This window comes from Glycine max, chromosome 2 (genome assembly GCF_000004515.6).
Source record: "Glycine max cultivar Williams 82 chromosome 2, Glycine_max_v4.0, whole genome shotgun sequence".
Lineage (NCBI taxonomy): Eukaryota > Viridiplantae > Streptophyta > Magnoliopsida > Fabales > Fabaceae > Glycine > Glycine max.
The window spans coordinates 43,297,688-43,319,001 of record NC_016089.4 but is presented as its reverse complement, the minus strand read 5'-3'; the positions used below and the strand labels follow the sequence as shown (position 1 = coordinate 43,319,001).

General features: G+C 31.5%; 1 protein-coding gene across 1 annotated transcript; it reads right to left on the bottom strand.

Annotated features, from left to right (window-relative positions):
- Positions 1–3,427: 3,427 nt before the first annotated feature.
- On the bottom strand, positions 3,428–10,317 carry LOC100806062 (uncharacterized). Its single transcript, XM_014769243.2, has 9 exons — positions 9,840–10,317; positions 6,978–9,284; positions 6,687–6,804; positions 6,478–6,563; positions 5,823–6,067; positions 5,114–5,200; positions 4,879–4,978; positions 3,981–4,188; positions 3,428–3,880 (listed from the first exon to the last, which is right to left on the bottom strand). The coding sequence occupies exons 1-9, from the start codon at positions 9,948–9,950 to the stop codon at positions 3,843–3,845; spliced, it is 3,300 nt and encodes a 1,099-aa protein (XP_014624729.1). The 5' UTR covers positions 9,951–10,317; the 3' UTR covers positions 3,428–3,842.
- Positions 10,318–21,314: the final 10,997 nt, after the last annotated feature.

Genomic DNA, 21,314 nt, shown 5'->3' with positions numbered 1-21,314 from the left:
TATGGGTCCTCTCATAAGCAAATTTCTAAATAGACAGCTACATCTCATGTTCTATTTGACACTATCTCACAAACACCTTTTCAACAGATTCTTTGTCCTATTACAAAAAAATATGACCCTACTCACCATCATTTTTAATGAAACTTAACAAAGTGGGAAAAACAATCTATTTACGTGTGGAAAAACTATGTTGTTCTTACCTCTTATTGACCTACCAAATCTGAATCTTACCCACAAAAGAAGTATGTAAGTGGCTTTATAGTCTAGGGTCATGTTTAGATAAACTTTTCAAAAAACACTTTTATAAAATACATTAACCTTCTTTCATAAGTTAAAATGAGAGAGTTTCATTTCAATAAAAGTGCATAGGTTGTTTTAACTCATGAGAGAAGTTTAATTCAGTTTACCTTCTAATTTCTTCCTCAGTAAGTGTTTGTATCCAAATAGGACCTAAATCTTACTGGGAATGGAAATGTCAAGTATCGCCATGATTACTCATTTACTGCTCAGAAAAATTTGATTGGACTCACCAAGAATTTGAAGACTGAGAGGATTTCCCCTGACCAATTGTGTCTGTGCCTGAGGTGCTGCAGCTGGCAGCATACAAATCAAAGACTGCCATGGTTCCTTCCCACCGAGTCACCGACAAACACCACGGTTTTGCCTTTCATATTCAGCAGAAACTCAACCCCATTGAACCTAAAAACTTCGTACCCCATTGCCCGGAGGCTCTTCGCTATGCGAAGGTATGGGGGAGGGATATTGTACGCAGCCTTACCCTTGCAAATGCAAAGAGGCTGTTTCTGGATTCGACCCATGACCCCATTGAACCTACCATCACATATTAATGAATGCCACAAAACCATTCAGATTATGCTTAGCGCACACACACACTACATTATACTATTATATTATACATATGCAACTTTATAAAATGCAGTGACATCAGAGAACACAAAACTACCACCAACATTACAACAACCACAAAGTCTTATATCATTACGTGAGATTGGCTACGTGATCACACGACACCATTCAACTCACTTAAAAATCAAAACTTCATTCAACAAGTGATTGTTGTGAGGAGAAAATTCCACTAAATTACCTGTTAAGTTATCCGATGGAAATTAGTCATCCAAAAGTCGGTGAATATAAAAACACGCTAAAAAGAAAACGAACTTCAGGATCACTAACACTAACACATTATTTTAGGACACATTTTCTTCTTGTGGTGTCGTGTCAGATGTTGTTGTTTGTATCTTGAGAGCTCACAATTGAGGGGCTTCCAACGGTATTTGAGGTAACCAGAATCGGGTCGACCGTACATTTGGCAATTGAATTCAGGGTCTATGATAGGGCAGCTAGAAGATTGGTAAAGAGGGTATGTTTCAGTTTCATCACGGACCCAAGCACCCTCGAACAATGAACAAGTGATGCTTTGGTTGGTTTTTGGACCATTGGTGTCTCATGGTTCACATGGTTATTATAATGTTTTATGCTTAACAGCACAGCAGAAGAAGCTACTTGGCATTGAAGAGAAACTATGTCAAGAGAAGACAACCTTCTTAACGCGGTTAAGTGAAATTTAATAACTAAGTGGAATATTGTGCTCATCAAAAGGTTGTTTTTACCCTGGGGTTCATATTAGTGAAGTCACATGAAAGGGACTAAAAATAGTATTTATTAAATTCCTAAATATGGTAGCTTTTGAAATGTTGAATATTTGTCAAATTTTTATGTATGTTCCAGAAATACCAACAAAACTTTTATATTTATACCAATACCAATTTTACAGTACTTACTTTATAGGGGAGAAATAAGAATGTGTTTTTATTTTATTTTATGATAAAAATAAATAATTAAATTCAAAACTCTATCAATATCTTTTTTTATAATCTCCTAATCATAAATTATTTTAATAAAATTATTATTGCTTTGTAATAATTGTCCAGTATAAGTCACATTTAGTGTAATTTCATCATAAATTGGGTGAATTAACTTGCTCTTATGTATCAATAATTTTTTATCGGTATATATTAATTTGTTAGAAAAATAATTTTATTAAATGTAACTTCTTTTCTTTTCTCTTTTTCCAAGAAAAAAAGATAAATGACAAGCAATTATTCAGTCGCTAAGATTGACAAATCAATTGCTACTTAACTCAGTGACGATTAAGAGACTATTTTTTTTTATCTTTATAACCTTGGTCGTAATTTTATAGCGACTAATTCAGCGACCGATACAGGATGAACTGCAAAATTTATCATTGAAACTGGTTTTAAAACATGAATGTCCTGCTTTGAATGAAAAGAAAGTAAACAATTCTCTCTTTAAATTTATTGTATGGATCATATATTGTCAGTTTCTTTTTCTGTTAATAAGCTTCTTCACTTTAGAGGAATCAACTTCTTACTTCTTATATTTTTTAATTTATAATTAAAGCTTTATTGACAGTAATCTGTTTGCTTTAATAAGAACTAATGCGGACTACCAGAATAAGTTAACAACCTTTAGTTTTTTTTTTTTTTTTTAAAAAAAAGACGCCGAGGTTAAGAGCCTTTTGTATGTGTTGTTGATTTTTTTTTTTTGAGAGGGTATGTGTTGTTGATTGAGTAATAGAAGTTACAAAACTTTTGTTATTGAATTAGTAAATTTTATTACTCAAATTATAATTTTTATTATCTATTCTATAATTTTCAAAGGTAATCAATATTTTCATTTTAAAAATGTCATGAAATGAACCTAAGAGATGAAGACATTAATAAATTAAAATAAAAAGCCCAATTAATTAATGAAACTCTTCCTAATCCTAACCCTAAGTAATTAATACCGGAAAATTCCGCACACTTAAACATTAATAAAATTAAACTCCTAGTATTGAAATGCCTAATTAATTAATGAAAATCCTTACCCTAACCGTAACACTAAAACATGACCATGCACACTAAAATTCCTAACCTTAATTAATTAATTAATGAAATAAATCATGAAGCATAATAAAATTAAAAACCGTCTAGGATTGCTTCCCCTATTGGATTGATTCTACAATGTATCTCCATAATTCCAAAGATACGAATAAGATCGTAAAAATATTCGGAGAATATATTATCAGATATATTCCGATAATCAATTTAATCGCAAGTGTTTCCATTATAAAGTTGTAGGTTTGAGTGAAATTGGACTAAGTTGCTTAAGCAAATGTCATGGGTTAAAAAAAATTATGTGGGGAAAATCATAAAATACTTGCTTCATACACCCTTTAATTTCTAATTGAAGCTCCTATTGAGAATAATCTGTTTGCTTTAATATGAACTGATGCGGACTAGTAGGACCAGTTTTTTTTGTTTTTTGAGAGAAGACTAGTGGAACAAGTTAACAACCTTTTTTCCCATCAACAAATTAAAAAAGATGTTAACAACATTTTGGGTGTGTGTAAAAAAAGTAGAAAAAGACATCCATAACAAGAAAATAAATCTACTCATAAGAGCCTTTTCCATACCAATGTAGATTTGACAAAGACACTATCTTGATAAACAGTACTTATATTATGATATCATATTTTACACTATACTCTTACACTTCTAAATTATGATAACAAATGAAAAGCAAAATTCCAAATTTGAGTTTGTTTCTCAATTTTATTCAGTCTCCCTTTGCTTTCCCGGTTCAATGCTACTCCACAATATCAACTTGTCATTACACGGTCTATCTCTGTCTAAATATCAGATTAGGAAGTAGGCAAGGTTGGAACACACTCCACCACTTGTAGATCCTTCCTACTTTTGTCAAGCTCTTCAGCTTGGTCCACTTCAAATGCTGAACTGGACTTATCAAACTCAATTTTACATTTGACAAACATCATGTGGTTTTGGTTGCATCTCTGCAAAATGAAAGATTAAAGTTCTAGTTTAGTTAGTAAACTGTTATTATCTCCTTTATAGCTAAAACAAGATAAACTACAAAATGTGTCAAGTGCAAACCTCTTGTTAAACCCAATTTGGGGGATGGACTCCTTGTTAACAGCTTCTGGCACATGACGGTTTCCTGAAACTCTAGGAAAGCACAGTCCAAGAACTGTGACCTCTCAAAATTTGTCATCTTTGCAAAACCAAAAGAGTTGGTCCATGTTTCTAGCATATCAGGAACAGCAGGCAAGACTAGCCTCTCCACTCCAATTTGTGTGAGCCTCTGATAAAAAGAAAAAACTCAAGTGAGAAAATGATCCTAAACTTGAGACAATAACAAGAACACTAGGACTTTAAGTAAAATCTGACATTGTAATTATTTGAAGTTTTTTTAACTGCTCTTACTAAATTCAATACAAACAGATTCTATTACATCGGAAAGAAGTTAATTGAGAGAAAGTAAGTGTATGATTTACATAACACAGGATCATACTAATAGTTTTTAGCTATGTTTTATAAAATCTCATGCTAAATTGCTAATACATTAAGAATGAAGTCAATGAACTAAAAAACAGTTGAGTAGTGGACAGGAATATCCTAATGGAGAGCAAAAGGGATGGTAAGATCGAGGAGAATATTTTGCAGCCTCCACAGTGGTTGGAGAAAAAAGATAAATGCATTTAGGGTTGGAAAATTGAAGAGTGTTGCCTTTAGACACAAAGGTAAATTATTTCCCTTCTTATGTGCTATCATGCTTTATGTAGCAGGGTGTTTGAGCAGTTACTTGATTGCCCAAAATGGGCATTGCAATATGAGAAGATGATTATATGAAACCTTTATAGTTATAGGATAAGAAATTAGATCCAAATTGGTGATAGCTTAACTTGAATTCCTTCATAAAACAATGCAGTAGGAATTCCTTTTATAAAAGACATAGGCAAATGTGCATACATTTGCATGCTTTTTATGTTACCTTCTCAAGCTCATCCATTAGAATTCGACACATTCCAAGTCGACGATATTGTATTCTGGTACCTATAAGCGGTACCTCTGCTACTTTCTGTCCAAAGACCCTATAAAATGAAATGGCAAGTCAGAATACCATGAAATGACTAGGTACATAAACTGCAAATCAAACAAGAAATGCAATCACATTTCATGCAAAACCCACTGCTTGATACTTAGTAGTAGCACAATCATACACTCACCTAATTGTTGCTACACTAATTAGTTCTTCATTTTGCTCCAGAAGTACAGTGTAGAAACCTTCGAAATTCAATCTATTAAGGTCTGACCTACAAATTTCCAAAATACAGATGTCAGGCATTCCATCCTGCATGATAAATCTAGATCCAAAAAAATTTCAGAATCTATGTATGCATGAGAGAAAGCTTCTAAATTCTAATATATCTATGTAATGCATATAAAGAATTTTGTTATGAGATAGCTGGTTTATCAGACAATCTACAATCATCATTCAGGGTTGTGGAGGGGAGCACAAGAACATAGAACTGATTACTCTTGGCTGTGTTACCTGATCATAACTATGGTGTAATGGATAGAGTAAAAATTAAAAACAAAAATATATATCTTGTCAATTAACTATGAATTGTGAAATACAGATATGTAATGGCTATTAATTTTAGGTTAGGCCGAAAGTGTATTAAACCAGAACTCTATCCAGTCAGACCCCACTTGAATATCATTTAAAAAAATTACGGTGACCTAAATAAGTGACTGCTATTTACTATTGAAATAAGAGTCCAGCTAACATAGAAATATGATCAATGGGATCCGAGCCAATGATTTACAGATTTAACTCAGCATGCTATGAGAAAGAATTATGAGTATGAAAAACACAATATGCAAAGAATTCTTTAAATCTTACAAACTTGAAGTAAAGGATAAGAATCAGACCTAGTGTTGAATATAACATCATCTATGATGTCTTTACTAGTAAAAGGGTTCTTTAATGGCTCAAAACACTCGTGCATCACCGAAAGTGCAACACTGAGTTTGCTGTATGTCTCTGCCAATAAGTCATTCTTAGTACTACCAACATCGCAACTCTCAGAGTTGATAAACTTCACCAATGTCCAAGTTAGATTGTCCGTGCCCACTATAAGTGGCTTTCCTAATAGACTTTGGAGGCCTTCATATATCTGCAAAAAAACACACAGGTAAATGTTTCTAGCAGTATATAATGAAGACACGAAGCCTTAAATGTTTCATTAGCCTTAAATTTAAATGTGTTCTTCTTGTGATGTCTTAACACATATCCATAACCAAAATCTTCCATTGTTGACAGGCTCACTCTTGGACTAGAAAACATTAATTCTATAAAATCTCATGCCGAATAGTTAACTAGAATTATATATGGGGATGTAATTGACAACAATTAATTTTCTTTTGATATAAAAAATGGGTAAAGGAAGGCAAAATCACAATAAATAGAAGAGAAAAGGGAAAAAAAAGCTTGAAAGGAGATCAAGCAGATTTATTAATTCTACATGCAAACTATGATTAAAATTCTCCTAATTATAGAAAAAAAAGGGAGGTGGATTTGATGTACCTGTTCACACTCTTTTCCACACAACCAATTTTTCATATATATTCTTGACTCATATTTTTCTCTATCTTTCAAGCATCCAACATGATCTACAGGGTCGACAAAAAATATCATAAACATTACAATATTGATCAACATGTGCAGTCATTCGCAAAAACAAACTCACAAAAGGAATGGATGAAATATTGCAGCAAATATGCAAATCAGCTTACATTTATGTTCACATTGAATGCAAGCAAGTAAATCACCATCCTCAGTCCCTTCTATTTTGGTTTGTCCACAAATCCCGCAACAACAAGATGGACAAAACCAGTCACCATCAGGGATATCCTACATATGCAGAGGGAAACCAGCCCGATGAAAGAACCAAGATGCAAGACCAGTTGTTCATATATGAAAGTAGTGAATTGAAGTAATCACAAGGGGAAAAAGGAAAGGAAATAGAACAAGAAGATAGACAGCACTCAATTTGGCATAATTGAGAAGGAAAACAGTTAACATACCTCCAAATCAAGACACGTGCTATGAAATGCTGATGGACATTGGTCACATAAAACAAGTTCACCGCCATCTTGACAGACAGAACAAATGTTGTCATTTTCTCCTTCAAACAGATCACTGCTTGGTCTGTTCATATCTTCGCTTGTTCTATGATCATGCATCACTTTTATCATGCAATCTAAGAGTGACCTACCGTCCTTCAAAAAGATACTAGCAGAAGGCCTGCAGTCACTACTTCCACCAGCATGATTAACAAAGCCACCAAGACCATATATTTTTGAGCAACAGCTACACTTGATTCCATCATAAGTTATCCTCCCCTCAGACACTTTAGAGTTCCTGCCTCCTGCCCAGTAATAGACCTTACATCTTGACATCACCACACTGTTATCGATCAACCAAGACAAGACATTTTGATGTCTTTTGTGTGACGGAGAAGGGGCAGACACCTTTTGCACCCTTTTGCTTGACCATAGCACACGTGTTGGTGATCCTTTCCTGCGGCTCTTTGGCATGGAAGCTTTTGAATTACGGGTGCATCTATGGTTTCTATTCTCAGTTGATCTACATTCTGGGGAAGCAGTTAGCAAGGCAGGCTCTTTTTTAAGCAATTGGGACAAAATTTGTAATAGATCCTCACTATCAACATCACCTTCACCGTTCTTGCTCTCATTCACGGCTGGGACATTCAAAGGTATCATGCCAGAATTAGTCCATTCAGAAATCTTTTCTTTAATATGTATTCTGCATGCACCTCGAAGGAAGCCCAACCACTGATTTCCTGGAGACATGTACAAAGTTGTCTTTCGCTTCTTGGTTGGGTACTCAAAGGTCCATCCTTCTGCTAACAAATGCTTCTTAGCTTTCAGTCTCCATTTGACTTTATCAACCCAATGATGTCTCTTTGATGCATTCAAGTAATATTTAACAACAGCTTCAGGACAAAATTCTGGCTCAACTACAACTTTAGCATTAGAAGGTTTCTGTTTTGGATGACAAACATCTACATCCTGGTCATTTGGGGGTAAATCTGAAAGCAGATGTGAAAGATTAGAGTCATTTGTAGAATGCATCCTATTATGATCAATTTGTGGCTGCACATTGTTCATGTTGGACTCCATTTGGAGTTGTGTTAAAACTTGAATAATTGAAGTGTAAACCTTCTGGTCCTGTGCATCATCAGGTGACTTGTACCTGTAACGTCCTCGCCCAGGAAAATATTTATCTTCAGCCCACTCAATTTTCCATCCAAGATATGCAAGATGTTTCCGTACTTTAGTCTTCAAAAGTTCCCTAACGGTCTTGCTCCCACATCCACGTATATATTCATTAATAACATCAGGACAGAATTCAGCGTTTCTCAGTTCCAGCCGTTTCCAACATATGGATGCTGTGCGTCTACGTTTTCTCTTCTTTGCACACCTGCTAGCACCTGGCATTACTTCACCAGCCTCAGGCATGATCTCTTGAACTGGAGATGCTGGTTCTACCTGCAAAATAATTTCCTTCTCGGATTCCAAGTCCACCAAAGGATCTTTATCATATTCCTCTTGAAGGGGAATGATGCCACCGCATTTTGTATTGCCATCCAACAAGTTTGGCTCAACCTGAATCCTGTCAACTGACTCTGGTGTTTCTTTCAAGAACTCCTCCGGAAGGTTTAAGGCTGGGAAAACTTGTTCTAGTGTAAGAAGATAGTAGTCACCAATCACCTCTTTTACGAGGTCTCTCCACAATTCCTTCACATTACAAGTCCAGTGCTTTAAGTTGTCATCAAACTCCTTTGTTGCCCTCACATCATACCATATTTGCTTTAGCGAAACAGCAATGACGGATTCCTTATCAAACTCCTCAACCATCTCAAGGAACACCCACTTCCCTCGGAGCTCCCAATTCTCGGTGGCTTCATCCCAATCCTGAGTTAGCCTCAATTGATGAATTCCAACCTTGATTTCATCACCCAAATCCGGGAAGAGAATGCTCCTCTCCTTCGTTCCATTGCAATGATCAAATATAACTCCTTCCCACCATGCTTCTTCATAATTCACATCAACACAGAGACCAAATGGAAGGTCCCTCTCCCCAAACGCAAGCGGAGGAGGCAGTGGTCTAATGAATCCGCGTTCATTGCTACAATCTGAAGAACCAAGACCATCCAAAACAGCTGAAACATACACCACATCCACAAGATACTTTGATCCATCATCATCTAAAATGTTGTCATATTTGACATGACGTTTCTGCCTCCCGCAACGGACTACCGTCCCCGGGTGCCATGAGCCCTGAAAACCCTCTTCCACACTCTTCAACTGAAAATAAAAATAAAATCAAATGAAAAATGAAAACTTAATTTCTTCAACTGGAAATTTCAGATGAAGGGATCACCACATTCACGTTTATCACAAAGTAGTAATTAAAACGCACAGACACACAAATGAGAATGAGAAATCACACACACACAAATCACAATGAGAAAAAATATCAGGACTTGCAAATAACATTGACTCCACGTGATGTTACCATGAACCGTGCCTTATTTCAATTTTCATCATTTGCATGAACGGTTCATGAGAATTCAAAGCAAACCATGAACGTGGTTTCAGCCAAGAAACCAACAACCGGAGAGGGAAAATCGTGAAAAACGAACCAAAACCAAAAATTGACAACAGAACATCAAAGGATCCTAAACATAAACACAGAAAAAAAAAACACAACACTCATGAAAACAAAAAACCTGAATTACTGATACACCAAGAACAAAACAATTGAGCAATGCATCACCAAACGAAGACCCAGAATTTCAAAAACGAAAAAGATCATATCTTTACAAAAAAAAAAAGGAGAGAGAATTTAGATAGCATTACCTCAACTCTCTGGTTGACGAGAAGCTTTCTTTTCCTCGACCCTTTTCTACGCTTATTGCTCACATGAGAATTCTCACCATCAACATCCATTGGAGAATGATTCAGAGACATGGTGATGGTGACAATGGAGAATGCCGCATACACACACCACCCTTTTTGTTTAAGAAGCCTTGAAAAAACGATACAAAAACCAAAGAGAGTAAAACGAAACGGCAACAATGCCACTACTTTAGACGAACATGCCCAATTCCCGGTCTGTCATCTCTCTTCATGCGTTTCATTGAAAACACAAAACACTCGCTCACTTCAGTTCTTTTTTTTGTGTGTGCTGTGTTGTGTTGTTGTGTTGAGTTTGATCACTTATTTCACTTACTCACACATGAAACTGGCAACGGCGAATTATAATCCTCTGTTCCCTGGTCTCTCTGTGTCCTTTGTTCTCATTGGTCCATGCTGGCAACGTGGCACGCGGTTTCGGTTTTGGGAACGTAGGTCTGTCCGCACGCTATAACTCTCTCTTAACAGCCCTTCTAATAAAGAACGAGGAGTTAGAAAGTTGGCGGTCTAGTGCGGGAGGGTGCACCGTATGGGTGCAGCCGACCTAGGAATGGAGGGCACGTGGCACGAGGAGTCGCCTCCAAGTAGGTGATGGACCCTACTAAGGGATTTTAAATGTACTTGAGGGCAAAGAAAAGAATTTTTTGTTCATTCATTTAATGCACAGTATCTTTTATAATAAAATTCATTCAATTAATATAAGTTATTCAATTAATGCATTATTTTATTTATTAAAATTGAATGAGTTAAACAACATTGAATAGAAAAGATGAAAAAAAAGTAAAGAAAAAGGATCCTGTGATGGAAAAGTGTGAAAGTCTTTCAACGTTTGAGTATTTATGTTATATTTTTTTAGGATTATTTTGTAGATACTTTTTTTTAGTGTATATTTGGTTATAAATGTTATTTAATAATGAATGTTTAAACATATTTTTTTTTACCACATTTAAATAAGATAAGATATGTTTTACGATCATAAAGCTATGTGAAAGTTTTCCAACGTTCGAGTATTTATGTTATATTTTTTTAGGATTTATTTTGTAGATACTTTTTTTTAGTGTATATCCGGTTATAAATGTTATTTAATAATGAATGTTTAAACATATTTTTTTAACATATTTAAATAAGATAAGATATGTTTTACGATCATAAAGCGGTGTGAAAGTCTTCCAAAGTTCGAGTATTTATGTTATATTTTTTTAGGATTTATTTTGTAGATACTTTTTTTTAGTGTATATCTGGTTATAAATGTTATTTAATAATGAATGTTTAAACATTTTTTTACCACATTTAAATAAGATAAGATATGTTTTACATCATAAAGCTGTGTGAAAGTCTTCCAACGTTCGAGCATTTATGTTATATTTTTTTAAGATTTATTTTGTAGATATTTTTTTTAGTGTATATCCGGTTATAAATGTTATTTAATAATGAATGTTTAAACATATTTTTTTTACCACATTTAAATAAGATAAGTTTTTTTTTCCTACGGCATAAGATAAAGGCAAGGATGTGTGTATCAGTTTTGAGACTTCAACTAATTTTTTATTTCAGTTACACTTTAATAAAACTCATTAATTTTTATTATATTCTTCTAATTTTTTAAATTATAGTTGTTAAGTGAAGTTTATTAATAAAATAATTTTAACGTTTCATTCTTTAATAACTTATCTAATCATTATCTTATAACATAATTTATCTCCAATTAAATCTTAAAAAATATAATCTTAAAAAAATATTGTAAACAATTGAAAATATTTAAAATAATAATAATTATATTTATGAACATTACATGCACTAGTTTTTTTAACATAGTTTAATATTTTTATTAAGATACTAATTTATTTTGTTAGTAATTTTTTTACTAACTTTAATTTAAATAAAAATATTTATACCATAATTGTGAAACCTGGTTCAGTCCAACCAGTCGAATCGGTCAATTGGAATTCGGTGGTCTAACCAACCTGATTTCATTATTGGATCGATCATGTAATTGATACAGGATGATCTAACCAAACCCGACCGGTTAAGTACCAAATCCTGATTGGATCAGTCCGACCCGACCAATTTTACGACGTCGTTTTGATGTCTTATTATTAATTATTCTTTTGAATTTTGGAATATGGTTAAACTTTTCTTACTCAAATAATATTAGTTATATACTTATATATAATAGATGCATACATAATTTTAAATTTTTAATATATACTAAGTTAAACCGAACCAATTATTAGCTCACCAGTTGAACCACTAACCCACTATCTCGATCAAATCAATGACCGGACTGAGTTCCACAAATATAATTTATATTACTAATATCAAATTAATATTCACTAAAACTTAAATTTACTGACACAAACACACATGCAGGCACTCACTCATACATATATAATTGAAATTTTGTTATTTTTTATAATATATTAGCATGCATCATGCAAAAGATGAATGTTTATTTTATAGATTAAATTAGTTTTTTGTCATCTAATTTATTATTTAGTCTCAATTTAGTCCTATAATTTTTAAAATCAATTCAATTTGGTTCTCTGATCTTTTTTTATTCAATTGGACATCCTAAATTTTAAAACCAATTCATTTTTATGGCACATGTGCATTTTTGGCAATGCCTATTTTTTTACAAGTTAGACTGAAAGATCAAATTGAATTGACTTAAAAGAATTAGATGACTAAATTAAACAAAAAAATTAAAGTAACAAATTAAATCTAAAAAATAAATTAGTAGACTAAAAAACTAATTTAACCTATTTTATATAACAAAATATTTATGATATAAAGTATTATATTATAATTAAAATTCTTATAATTTTTTTTTGAACATATAAATTTATTTTAATATTATGATAAGTTATTTATATTGTTATATAAATTTACTTTTAATTATTAATTATTTCTTTAAAACATATTTGAATTCAACTTAAAAAAATATAAAAAATGAATTGTGCAACAAATATTATTAATTATATTTTTTTATTTATTTTTCTCTTTTAATTTATTTTTTTCATTGTTTATCAATAAAAAGATAGATTGAAAGAGAAAAAAATTAACAAAAAAATCCAAAAATATTTTTGTTAAAGATTTTTTAAAAATGTTCTTGTTAAATAATAATTCTTAAAAATATTATCATTTAATATAGTTATTCTATTTTATATTTAGAGTGGGAAGAAATTTTAATAAATTTTTTAATAAAAAATTAAATACAAATAATATAATAAAATTTATTATCTAATATTTTAAAAATATTTAAAAAATCAATAGCTTAAAAGTGCCCTAAGGCAATTGCCCTTATTGGTCTTGTGCTAGCCAGGGCCTGGATAAAGGAGATAGAATTTAATTAGTATATATTAAGATTTCTAATTACAGTTTTGTTATGTATGATAAAAATATTACTTTTGTAATTATTATTTTAAAAGTGATATATCTAATATGTTTTTTTAAATGATTGATCGTATAAAAATTTTAAATAAAAAATTAACATTGAAATATATAAAATTAAATCATTTTAATTATATTGCTATTTATACCTAGATAGTAAGTAAATTCCATAAATGTATTTCCAATTAAATTCTGTAATATTTACTAAAAACGAAATAAAAAATTAACAAGATTTAAATATTGATTATTTGTGGTGATATTATTAATTAGTAAAATATACAATAAAAGAATTAAGTATTTATTTGTAAATAAGTTTTTTATTGCATTGTTAACCAACAAGTAAACATATTAAAGATACAACTAAAAAAATGTGATTACTAAAAACATCTTAAACAGCATTTAAATAACAGAAATAGTTTATGTATTGATAGTGTGAGAGAAAATAGTTTATGCACAAACTTTGTTAGAGAAAATAGTTTATTTTAAATTATTATTCAATGACAAAAATTTTACATAAATAAATTTATTAATTTTTATAATAATTATTTTAAAAATCATTTTAAAGATAATTTTTAATTTATTGATAATGTAAATTTTTTTATACAAATATCCTGACCATTAAACTCAAAAAATTATGAAAAAAATAAAAAATTATAAATAATTTGTAATTAAACAACAATGTATTTTTTACACTGTATTTTAATTACATTCTTTAATATTTTAAAAATAATTAAATATAGAGTTCAGTTTTTATGTACCAGTAGTATAGAGATTTTTTTCACTATCACCTTACATATTACTTTTAGATAACATTTAGTACGAAAAATAATTTTTAGTTTCTCAAGAATATGATATTAAAAATATTATTTTCCTATATTTATTATGCAATTTAAAAAAAATTAATTTATTCCCTTCTAATGTTTTTTTATCCCATGACAATATTTCAACAGGGAGGTGGAAATCTTTCTGAACTAGGAAGAAAGTTTTAATGATATAAAAAGGTAATAATATCCTAGAATTAGGAATACTAATTTTTCATGTTTTTATATAAATTAAATAAAACAAGAAGCATTGTCTTTTGAAGAATGCTTTTAATGATCCTAAAAAAAAGAATGCTTTTAATGGTATAGAATAGCTACAATACCCTCATTAAATGTTATTCTTTTGGTACAAAAACATGACAAAAAAATATAAGAAAAAGGACAGTAACACAAAAATACTAAACGTGAGTCAAACAAGCACCCATGGAACTAGCCTGAAAAGATGAAAGACAGGACCAAAAACTCTTCAGTGGAGGTTTAAAAATTACTATCGTTTTTTTTACACTTTCAAATAAGCATTAATAAGTTTAAATAAAACTTATAGAGTAGTTATTGTAAAAGTGAATAATTTTTAATTATAATTTAATTAGTTGTATTGAGAATTTCAATTATACCTAATTATGGATGATACAAATATTGACTTTTGTAATGATTTATTTGAAAATCATATTTAAGATTATTTTTAATTATTTGATAATGTAAAATTCCTTTAACCGACAACAGATACTTACCATGAGTGAAATTGTGAGCCAATAAAATTAGAGACACTTGTGGTCTCTTACCTACAACAAAAAATAAAATATAAATTTTTTTTGCTTATATGACAATTCATAATTAAATAATGATTCAAATTCTATAAATGTATTCCAAATCTTTGATATTTACTAAAAAGGAAATAAATATACAAATTTAATAAGTTCTAAGTATTAATTATTTTATATCCAGTCAAAAAGCATATATTAATTATTTTTTATTATATTATTAAAAGGCAGAAAAATAAAATGATAAAATAATTATTTTTTTTAAATTTTTTTTTCAGTGCATCTCTAACAATGTTTTTGTTTTAAACATACACGGCTAAATCCTATTTTACAGTGTATGTTTTAAAAAAAAGACCTTTTTGCATTCTTAAATGACATTTAATTAATTACTATAGAAGTCAAGTAATTATATGATAATTTTAGATCACATGATAATGTATTTTTTGCATTGTCAAAATATTTTAATTAAATTATCTAATATTTATTAAAAAAAGGAAGAACGGAAGAGAATGTGAATTCAAATATTTTTTCATAAAAAAAATTAACAAATTAATAATTAAAATTGATATTTAAAAATAATTATTGTCAAACAATTAGAAATAATCTTAGACTTGACATTTAAGGAGTGTTTAGTATAGAAAAATTTCTAGTTTTCCAAGAATATGAAATTAAAAATATAAGTTTATTATGTTCTGTATGCAATTTTTAAAAAAAATCTAAAAAAGTATAATTTTCTAGGAGCTTTTTACTTATTTTTTTTAAAAAAATATTGCCAACGGTAATGGATGTAGAAGCAAAGCTTCATGATGAATCAAGATTGATTCAAAGATGTTTTGATGATAACAAAGATGATGACAAAGGTGATGACAAAAAGCTCAAAGGTCAATCAAAGAATGAGTTCAAAATGTTCAAGATAGAATCAAGAACACTTCAAGACTCAAGAGGAAAGTTGAAGAACACTTCAAGATTCAAGAGGAAAGTTGAATTCAAGAATCAAGAATCAAGCTTCCAAGAATCAAGATCAAGATTCAAGAATCAAGAGAAGGCTTAATCAAGATAAGCATGAAAAGGTTTTTTCAAAAAACTGAGTAGCACATGAATTTTTCTCAAAACATGTTTACCAAGGAGTTTTTACTCTCTGGTAATCGATTACCAGATTATTGTAATCGATTACCAGTAGCAAAAAGGATTTGAAAAAGTTTTCAAATGAATTTACAACGTTCCAATTGATTTCAAAAAGCTGTAATCGATTACAATGTTTTGGTAATCGATTACCAGTGCCTTTGAACGTTGAAATTCAAATTCAAATGTGAAGAGTCACATCTTTTCACATAAAAGTTTTTTGTAATCGATTACACTGATTTGGTAATCGATTACTAGTGATTGTTTCTGAATAAATCAAAAGATGTAATTCTTCAAATGATTTTTGACTTTTTCAAATTGGTTTTAAGTTTTTCTAAAAGTCATAACTCTTCTAAATGGTTCTCTTGACCAGACATGAAGAGTCTATAAAAGCAAGACTTTGTTTTGCATTTTAAATGAATCTTTCTATCAATTCAATCAATTCATTACAATCCTTTACAAGCCTTGAATCTCTTTGAACTTCTTCTTCTTCTTTGTGCCAAAAGCTTTCCAAAGTTTTCTGGTTTTCTAAACCTTGAAAACTTGTGTTATTCATTCTTTTCATCTCTTCTCCCTTTGCCAAAAAGAATTCGTCAAGGACTAACCGCATGAGTTCTTTTTGTGTCTCTCTTCTCCCTTTTCCAAAAGAACAAAGAACTAACCGCCTGAATTCTTTTGTCTCCCTTCTCCCTTGTCAAAGAATTCAAAACGACACAATCTGAGAATTCTTTTGCTTCTTTCCTTTCCCATATACAAAAGTGTTCAAAGGACTAACCGCCTGAGAATTCTTTTGTATCCTCATTCATTAAATATCAAAGGTTTAACCGTCTAAGATCTTTGTCTTAACACATTGGAGGGTACATCCTTTGTGGTACAAGTAGATGTACATCTACTTGAGTTGTTGACTGAGAACAAGAGAGGGTACATCTCTTGTGAATCAGTTCTAGTGGAGGGTACATCCACTAGGTTCAAAGAGAACAAGGGAGGGTACATCCCTTGTGGATCTTTGCTTGTAAAAGAATTTTTAGAAGGTTGGAAAAGAAATCTCAAGGACCGCAGGTCGCTTGGGGACTGGATGTAAGCGTGGGTTGTTGCCGAATCAGTATAAAAACTCTTGTGTGTTTGTCTCCTTCTTCCATACTCTTTTACTTTCTACTGTGCATTTTAATTTCCGCTTTTACTTTTGGTTAAGTTTCTCTTCTACTCCTTATTCTCTTAACAACATGAATAAAAGCTTTAGAAGAGTAAAATTTTAATTAGTAAAGGTTTAGGAATAATTAATTCAACTCCTCTTCTTAATTATTCTGAGGCCACTTGATTCAACCGTGGAAATCTTCCCAAACTTGGAAGCTAGTGTTTTGATGGTGAAGAAGCTAGTGTTTTGATGGTGAAGCTAAGGTTATCATTTTTATAGATAATAATCTACTGTGGACAATTATTTTAAAAGACTATAGTATCCTTGGATTAGGAATGCTATTTTTTTTATGTTTGGTATATAATTTAAGAAAAAAAATCATTATGAGGAAGCATTACTTCCCAAAATGCTTTTGACTCATTTTTCAAGAATTTGTTCTCACGAAGAGAAGTGAAAATCTTATCGAAATAGGAAGGAAATTTAATAATATATAAAGACTATAATACCGTTATTAGCTCATTCTTTATAATTATAATAATATAAAGTTTTGAAACAATTTCTTATTAAATACGAGGGATAATTAAATTTAAGAGTGAGAAAAACTAAAGCATATTTACACTTATTCTCTTTTTTAAAAAATGATTAATAAAATATATTGCTTTGATATTTCAATATATTAAACTTTAACATGTTAGCAAGGGATTTATAATACTCACATTTTATTCAATCAATTAAACTAAATTTGCTTGGTACATTATATATTTAAATATTTTTTATTTTAAAAAAACTCAAGATATTTGCAACATTTTTTTAGTAAATGTTGCAACATTTAAGAAATGTTTTAGTTGAAATCATAAAAAGAATCTAAAATAAAGAGAAAAAAATTATGTAATGTCAAAACAAATCAACTTCTTAAAAATAAGATATTGTTTCATGTTTTAGTCTCTCATTATCTATACACCACTAGCAACACAAGAGAATATGATTATAATCAAAATGTATTCTAACAAGATGTTCAAATATGGCTTCTGGAAAATACGTCCTCCACAATTGATCAATTACTCCTTTATCAAACCTCCAAAAAATCATGTGGCCACCACAACAATTCCTTTGCCAAGTAACATTTCTTCCATAGAAGCCAGTGTCTAACAACTAATATTTATTTATCCCACTAAGAGAATGGTTAACTCTAGTATGAGAAAGAAAACATCCCTATTGTTCAAAAGCAATAGAGATATCATTAAAACCTCCAATCAGAACCTAAGGGAGAGAGATAGGGTTTCTCAACATGGTCAAATGATCCCATAACTTGGAATACATTGAGAAAATAAGACAAGCATAAATGATAGAAATACACTAAAAACTTCCACCACTATATAACATCAGTGTAATAATTCAAGGTATGGAATCTATAATCTGGATTGAGAAATTGTATTCATGACATCTTGAGACCTAAATGCCTCAAGAGTTTCTATTAGTTTCTTGAACAACAACCATATTTTAACTATTAGTGTCCTATAAATTAAAGGCATGATAAAAAGCAATGTGAGTCTTTAGCATAAAGATCAAACCTAGTTAGAACTTATTAATAAGCCCAATCATGTGGAAATGGCTTATTCTAGTAGCAAACCTCTAACATTCCAAGAGATAATGCATCAATCTTTATATTAAATCATTGGATGGCATGAAAACAAGTTAGAGGATCAATCCCAGATAAATCAAAGTTGGGCACCTTGTTGGTTTTCCTCCATAACCTTAGCCCCCTAGGAATCTTGACTCGATTTGCTCGATGTTGTCATCTCTACCATCAAATTTGGTGAATTCATGAAAGGATCTAGAGGCTTTGATTCCTCCAAGAATACAAAACAATTTGACCCAATCACGTTTACATCTATTGTTGTTCGAATCTCAAAATCATGTTGGTGAAGCATGTTTGGTGTGAAATGACAGTTTTTTGTTGGGTGATCCATGCTTCCATTATTCAAATTGATAATACTGCACTCCAATTTTTTTGTCAAAGGCTCATGAATTGTGACTACATGAACTTATAAGGTATGACAACTTTTTGTTCATTGTGGATCATTTTTTTCTACTTTCAATCAATGCCACCCACGAGCCCCTACCTTATCATTTCCTTTTGAACCCCTCCCTTCCATGTCCTATCTCATACTCAAATCATTTAGGGGAATAAATTTATTATGCCCCAAATCTTCATTTCTTGATTTCTTATCATCATAAGTAAGCTTTTAATTTCCTCATAAATTCTTTCGGTGTGATTTACTAATCCTTTTTCCTCTACTAATCACTAGCCAATCACCAAACAGGCCAACATGACCATGATTAATGGGCATTAATTATTTAGGGTTAGGATTGGAACCTTGTTCTTGCACCACCCCCGACATATCCTTCGATATTGTCATCATCATTAGATTCTACTCCATACTTCGCTTCATTTCCCCTTCCTTTTCCAAGAAGGTCCTAACTATGTTGCCATAGAAACCACAATATTTGAATAGCAAGTGAAGACTTTACTAACCACAAGCTAGTTCAAATATATTTCCACATACATTATCAACATAGTATTTTATCCCTAGATAAGGAAACCAAATTAAGACCAGGGTACTTGTGATTTCCACCTTTAACGCCACAAAATCTGGTGACCATGGACATACCGTCAAATAATGTCATCTTTCAAAATTTGCATAATTCTTACCAGGAGAAAATTAGGCACGGTCTTATTTCTTGGATTGCTCCAAACTAGGGAGACATTGCGTTCAACTGTGACGATGCAGTTGTGCACGCAGGTAGTGTCGTGGCTTGTGGAAAGGTGACCAAAGGTCATCCATATGAGTTTATTTATGGTTTTGGAGCCAAATTAAAGGGTTGCTTAGTCCTTGAGACTAAACTCTGGGGGATACTTATTGGTATGAAAATGGTTTGGGCGAGGGGGTTTCGTAGAATCACGGTTCAAGCAAATTTCCTAAATGCTATCAATTTGATGTAATCTAATTGTTGCTCCAAGCATCCTTGTTATAGCCTTGTTCGTGAGATTCATGAAGTTTATCATGGGGAGGCTTCACCGAATGATGTCATATTCTTCGGGAAGTAAATCAAGTTGTTGACATATTAGCCAAGGAAGCTCTATATGCTGAAAGAGATCTCCAAGAGTATAATGGTGTTCCTAATTATATTGTCAATTCGCTTTGAGCTAATATAACTCATGTTTCGTTTCCTATCGGCTTCTAGTCCTCTATTTGTTTGTAATTCACAAAAAAAATTCATATCCACTACCAACACTATTACAAAATATACATTCAACATCATTAATTTAATATCGGTTACAAGAAAAATTGATGTTAAATTATTTACGGTGTCATTTTCATAAATAAAGGAATATTCTTAATATTGGTTTTTTAAACCCATGTTACTAGTACAATGTCAACATCGGTTTTTTAAAAACCAATGTTAGCTCATAGCTAACATCGATTTTTGAAAATCGATGTTGTGGAATGAGTCATTAACATCAATTTTATTTAAAAACTGACATTGGGTCTTTTATAATAAATCTAAAATCTTACTTTGGCACCTAACTCTCAAGCTCTCTTTGCCCTCACTCTCTCAAATCCTTACTCCCTTGCCCACCGTTTCACTTCATGCCCACTGCTTCGCTCTGTGCCTACCGCGTTGCCACTCTCGTGTTGCCTATCGCATCACCGCGTTGCCCATTCTCGCTGAAACCAGGTTTGAACTTACTCCTACGAGGTATATTGGGGGTATGGTTGTGATGGTTAGTGAAGGAATTGAGCTTGAAATTTTTGTGAGAGATAAATTGCTTGGTTCGTTGATGATTATGACTATGGGGCAACTTTATTGAGATAGGGGGGGGGGGGGGAGGGGGTGAGGAATCTAGATGAATTGTATGTGGGTTTTCTTGCACTTTATGTTGGAGTAGGGACTAATGGATTATTGTCATTTTTATTTTAATTGCTTTTGAAATTTCGTTTTCCTTTGGTTTGCTTTTATGGGTTGGTTAAGTAAAACACTGAATTGCAAGTTGCTTTAGAATATACTATTTGCAAATGATTAAGGTTATTTTTAAAACAAAGTATGCATGATAATTAACATGACATATATCCTCATGTGCCTCTGATCATTGGGATGCTTTGGAATTGTTTGGGGGGGGGGGGGG

Coding starts and splice junctions, on each gene's coding strand:
- LOC100806062 (XM_014769243.2), bottom strand. CDS start 9,950: ATGTCTCTGAATCATTCTCCAATGGATGTTGATGGTGAGAATTCTCAT. Junction 9,285..9,839: donor TCGTCAACCAGAGAGTTGAG/GTAATGCTATCT, acceptor TTTTATTTTCAG/TTGAAGAGTGTGGAAGAGGG. Junction 3,881..3,980: donor CAAATTGGGTTTAACAAGAG/GTTTGCACTTGA, acceptor TTCATTTTGCAG/AGATGCAACCAAAACCACAT.